Source organism: Lactuca virosa, chromosome 2 (genome assembly GCF_052849685.1).
Source record: "Lactuca virosa cultivar CGN04683 chromosome 2, Lactuca_virosa_CGN04683_v6, whole genome shotgun sequence".
Classification (NCBI taxonomy): Eukaryota; Viridiplantae; Streptophyta; class Magnoliopsida; order Asterales; family Asteraceae; genus Lactuca; species Lactuca virosa.
In genome coordinates, this window is record NC_136427.1 from 147,578,309 (window position 1) to 147,582,649 (window position 4,341).

The window sequence follows — 4,341 nt, forward strand, 5'->3', positions numbered from 1 at the left end:
AAAGCAAAACTGCAACAGATCATATTTCATAATGAAAAAGTTAGAAAGAAGATTGTAAAAGATTGAATAAATTAAAATACCATCTCTATTTGTTAGCCACATGCTTCAAAATTTTCCAACTTAATATATGTTGGAAAAGGTGCACCGATTAGTTGTCTCACACAACAGGAGGCTCAAAACAATAATGGTTTTCTTGTAATTTGTAAACAAGGTAAGATACATGTGTTGTTTTAGGTGACCAATAATGGTTCAGACAAGGATTTTGATACAATATGAAAGATGGTGCAAAAGATTTTAGAATACATTTACTAAAATGATAAATAAGACAGCTGAGAAGTGAAAATAGGATATATATATATATATATATATATATATATATATATATATATATATATATATATATATATATATATATATATAAGTTCATCCATAGCTCTCCTAGATGACAGGAAAAATAATAAAACATAAAGTTTACTAAAAAAATATGTTTGGGGACAATAAAGTCACATCCCTGCAATTCACCTTCTAGGCCACAATATCAGTTAGAAGTAGGCAAATTCCCATCTTCTAAATTAGATTAAAACATGGACTTAAGATTTAACAAGAAACAAGATGCGTTTATCACAGATCCGTTAAAACAAAAAAAGGAAGAAAGAATGATGCAATTTACCAAGAAAATGGGAAGAATAAGGTAAGTAATAACTACGGTTATCATTCATCTGTGTAGAATGGGTAACCAGGACCTTTTACTCTGCAATTCGTTTTTTTTTTTCACAATAAATGAACTATTAATGCCAATTGTCCCTCTTACTCTAAAATTAACAAGAATATGCTAATTTCTAGAACATAAACGAGTTCACTTAAGATTGAACAATAAACAAGATGCGTTCTCACAGAAAAAGATAAGAAAAACAGATGAGTTATGTTATTATGAAAAAAACTCACGTATAGGAAGAAGCTCTAAAATCATTGTTAAAACAAAGTGAAAAAAAGAGATTTGAGGAAGAACAGCTACCTGAAAAAAACACAGAAACGATCCAAAGATCTAAATGATAGAAAATACAATTTTTCAGTCCAACTGGAACTATATTTCATTTTCGTTCTTTCCTTCCATCGAACTTGGTTAGTGTATTTCTTTGTCATCTCTACCCATTCATGCCTAAGAGAATTCGATTTTGGACTGTGGTTTCTCATAGTTCTTTGTGTTGTTGGCCTCCATAGTTGACTTACTGAAGATGGTGAAGATTTTGCCCTAAATCGTCGGTATGAGAGGAAGAAGCAGAGACGTATAGTGTTGACGGCTCCAGATACAAAAAGGTATCGAGTGTGGATGGAGAAAAGGTAGCTGAATGATGGTAAGCACAACATACCTTTGTGTAACCAGAAGAGGAGAATCGAACCTGCATCTGCGTCAATCGGATGTTGGGCTTGTAAGGAGAAGGGATTTTCGACCGGTGGAAACAAGGGAGAGGAGAACACAAGGCGGGGTTTTGTAACTTTTGAGATTTCGTTTCCCCGCTTTGTTATTAGTAGAGAACGCGCGTTTCCTAAAAAAAATTATGAAACGACATGCTTATACGACACACTTTTTTGAAAAGCGCCCTCCGTGTTTTTTTTTTATTTTGTGACATACATTTTAGGGCACGCAAAAATGCGAGTCCTAAGCGCTTCAACTTTCTAGAGAGATGACATTGTTTTTAGGGCACGCACTTTTACGTATCATAAATAAGTGCGTGTTATAAATAACATGTCATTAAAGGTCTGTTTTCTAGTAGTGATTTGCTTCCAAAATTAAAATTGGCGAAATCCAATCAGGGAATGAAATTGATGCCCTAATAAGTTCCCCTCCAAAATCAAAATTGTTGAAATCCTATCGGAGACTAAAATTAAGTCCCTAATAGGTTTTCATCCTAAGTAAAAATTAACACAAGTCTAAAGTGAAATTAGTCCTAAATAAATTTCCTTCCAAATCTAAATTGGCGTACAGGTATCAGGGACCAAATTTCAGTCACAAATAAGTTTGGTCATTCTTAAATGTTTCATGCATTAAATCACTCCTAAATACTATCTTGTACTAATTTGTTAGTCCTCCATACATGATATCCAAGAATAAATTAATCTCTAGTTGATGTGTCGGAGGGTACCACTTTTGAAGGAGTGTTTGTGTTGCAATGATGATGTTTCGCAAATGAAAGACATTCACTTGGTGTGGAACGTTTGATCAACCATGATTTGCATGTGCTCAATAATACAACCCAAACAGGAAACTGTCTTTGTTTTTGGTTCTCAAAAACTCAAATACATATTACATTGCCATCGTAAAACCACAATCCTGGTCGAGTTTAACCTAAACAACACGAAACAAGCATAGTACAGGAAAAAAATTACATATCAAAGAAGAAAAGATGCCATGCATGTATATAGCATAGCACACAACAAATAATGTATAGCATTACAGAATAAACAATATGCTCCCAGCATTAATCAAGCTTTCCAGGATGACAATGGAGGAGTCTCGGTGTCCTTAAATGTTGAAATACCATCACCATATCGACCACCCTTGACTGAATCTGCCGAAGCAATGGCTTCTAGTTCAGCCATATCTTCCCGTGTTAGCTTCACCGATAAAGCTTTTATGTTCTGTTCAAGATTCTCAATCTTAGTGGTTCCTGGAATTGGTACCACATCATTTCCCTGGTGGTGAACCCAAGCCAATGATAGCTGTGAAGGGGTGCACCCCTTTTTTGCGGCCATGTCACTCACCTTCTTGAACATGATTGTGTTATGCTCAATATTTTCAGCCTGGAACCTCGGTAGATACTACAAGATAAGAAGTTTCAAACCAGATTTATATCAATGGCCTATTCGTTTCTAGATGTGAAGAATGTAAAATATAACCAAAAAGTGTAAGCAACAACAGACCTTACGGAAGTCACCATCTTCCAAATTCTCGAGCACCTTTGGACCAGATGAGAAGAACCCCCGTCCTAGAGGACTGTATGTAACAATCCCAATCCCAAGTTCTCTGAAGTATAAAGGATGATATAAAGAAGTAAGAACTTTGAATTTTTTAATACTTCGTTACTTGCTAAAATTTTACAAAGAAAAAAAGAAGAAAAGATGGTAGCCAACCTGCAAGTAGGGACGATTTCTTCTTCAACGTCTCTTGACCATAAGGACCATTCTAGCTGTACGGCTGTAATTGGGTGCACAGCATGAGCTCTTCTGATGGTTGATGCTGATGCTTCTGATAATCCAACGTATTTAATCTTTCCTTCTTCTACCAGCTCCTTCATTGCTCCCATCTAACAATCAAGAAATATAAAATATTTAAGAGGGATTTGAATGGATGATGAAAGGATATGGATGGTGTAAAGAATATGTTACTAACCGTAATTTCAATAGGCACACGATTGTCAATTCTGTGTACATAATACAGATCAATGCAGTCGACACCGAGTCTCTTCAAGCTAGCTTCACAAGCGTACTTTACATAGGCCGGATCTCCAGAGACTTCCATAGCTTCACTATCGTATTTGACACCGAATTTAGTCGCTAAATCGACTTTCTCTCTCACTCCTCCCTTCAAAGCCTGTAGATCACAAGAAACAAAATACTTGAACAGTAAGTTGACTGAATCAAACCATGAAACGACCCATGTGGCAGCGACGATTGATCAAAGTAAAATGTAATTATTAAGCTCAAAGTAGTAGAAGAATGTCACCTTGCCGATAAGGATCTCGTTGGTTTGTGGTCCGTAGATGTCGGAGGTGTCGAGGAGGGTAACGCCGGCGTTAATGGCGTGGTGGATGAGCTTGATCATGTCAGGTTCAGGTTTGGGGGCTCCATAGAAAGCGGACATGCCCATGCAACCCAAACCCTGTGCTGATACTTCAAGACCCTGTGAACCCAGTTTGACTCTTCTAACTCCTACCATTTTCGAACTTTGACGTTCTGTTACGGATTGATTGTTGAAAGCAATGTCTAGCAGATTACTTCTTGTTCTACTGATTGATTGAAGAAAGATACGCTTGGTGGATTACTTTATATAGGGATTGAGAAGTGGGGAGTTGGTTGGAATTTCATGACGTACAGCTTCTTGAAGGTCAATCTCGATGGCCATTGACGAAAGGTATCTGACGTAAGTGCCGAGCATTCAATGTTTGACCTTGAAAATTAGAAATTAGAAAAAAATAATATATAAAAGCTTTCACCTATACCGTGATTTTATTCCAAAAAAGATCAAATAAAACAAATATAAAAGTATTTCACCTTATACATAGTCGGAATTTCGCTGCCCATGATATGTGATATGCTGTTCCCACCTTATAAAATCCCCAT

General features: G+C 36.3%; 1 protein-coding gene across 1 annotated transcript; it reads right to left on the reverse strand.

The window, feature by feature from the left end:
- Positions 1-2,246: 2,246 nt before the first annotated feature.
- On the reverse strand, positions 2,247-4,007 carry LOC145159582 (putative aldo-keto reductase 4). Its single transcript, XM_079078587.1, has 5 exons — positions 3,725-4,007; positions 3,392-3,592; positions 3,133-3,305; positions 2,923-3,025; positions 2,247-2,820 (listed from the first exon to the last, which is right to left on the reverse strand). Exons 1-5 carry the CDS (start codon positions 3,935-3,937, stop codon positions 2,485-2,487), a joined length of 1,026 nt encoding a protein of 341 aa, XP_078934713.1. The 5' UTR covers positions 3,938-4,007; the 3' UTR covers positions 2,247-2,484.
- Between the last annotated feature and the right edge of the window lie 334 nt (positions 4,008-4,341).

What these genes read in the sequence shown, in the direction of transcription:
- LOC145159582 (XM_079078587.1), bottom strand. Translation starts at nt 3,937, where the DNA reads ATGGTAGGAGTTAGAAGAGTCAAACTGGGTTCACAGGGTCTTGAAGTA. An exon ending in GTGTGCCTATTGAAATTACG is followed by an intron (nt 3,306 to 3,391) that starts GTTAGTAACATA and finishes CTTGATTGTTAG; the next exon opens with ATGGGAGCAATGAAGGAGCT. An exon ending in AAGATGGTGACTTCCGTAAG is followed by an intron (nt 2,821 to 2,922) that starts GTCTGTTGTTGC and finishes CTTATCTTGTAG; the next exon opens with TATCTACCGAGGTTCCAGGC.